General features: G+C 55.8%; 1 protein-coding gene across 1 annotated transcript in view; it reads left to right on the top strand.

The window, feature by feature from the left end:
• The window catches only part of LOC111651124 (transmembrane protein 116-like), a gene marked incomplete at both ends in the record, with an annotated part of 2,102 nt that extends 1,724 nt beyond the window's left edge, over nt 1-378 (top strand). Inside the window, 2 exons of the mRNA XM_087172598.1 lie at nt 39-183; nt 299-378. Of these exons, the coding sequence (XP_087028724.1) occupies nt 39-183; nt 299-378 (225 nt within the window). The remainder of the gene's footprint in view (nt 1-38; nt 184-298) is intronic.
• Nucleotides 379-455: the final 77 nt, after the last annotated feature.

Below are 455 nucleotides of genomic sequence, written 5' to 3'. Positions count from 1 at the left end.
CGGCCTCGTGTAACATGAATCTGTCTCTGCTGCACCAGGTGTTCGTGGTGAAAGCCCGGCGTATTTACAGGCGGGTTGTGACGTCAAACGGTTACCTTGGCAACCAGCAGCGGACCTCCTTCCGTGTGATGGACCGACGGATGCTCCTTTACCCGCTGGTCTTCATCCTCTGCTGGGGTCCAGGTTTGTTTCTTCATCCTAATTCAAGTTACCATGGTTACTGAATGGAATCGTCCTGATTGGCTGCTGTGACTCCAGCGATGGAGGTAACTGGTGTGTTTGTGTGCTGCTCCCTCAGCGGTGGGTCTGGCGTCTCTGCGGGTGGTGAAGCCCTCGGCGTGTCAGGGCAAGGCCGGGGTCGTCTTCTACATATCGCAGGTGAGTGTGCTGCAGGACGGAGGCTTTAAACCTCACCTGTGAACAAGGTCTCCTCACTGTGACCTTCAACCTCTGCA

The sequence above is a fragment of the Seriola lalandi genome, unplaced genomic scaffold, assembly GCF_002814215.2.
Source record: "Seriola lalandi dorsalis isolate HSWRI2012SDOR001 ecotype SW California unplaced genomic scaffold, Sedor1 jcf7180002053442, whole genome shotgun sequence".
NCBI lineage: Eukaryota > Metazoa > Chordata > Actinopteri > Carangiformes > Carangidae > Seriola > Seriola lalandi.
The sequence above is the reverse complement of the archived record's forward strand: the minus strand, read 5'-3'. Positions and strand labels throughout refer to the sequence as shown.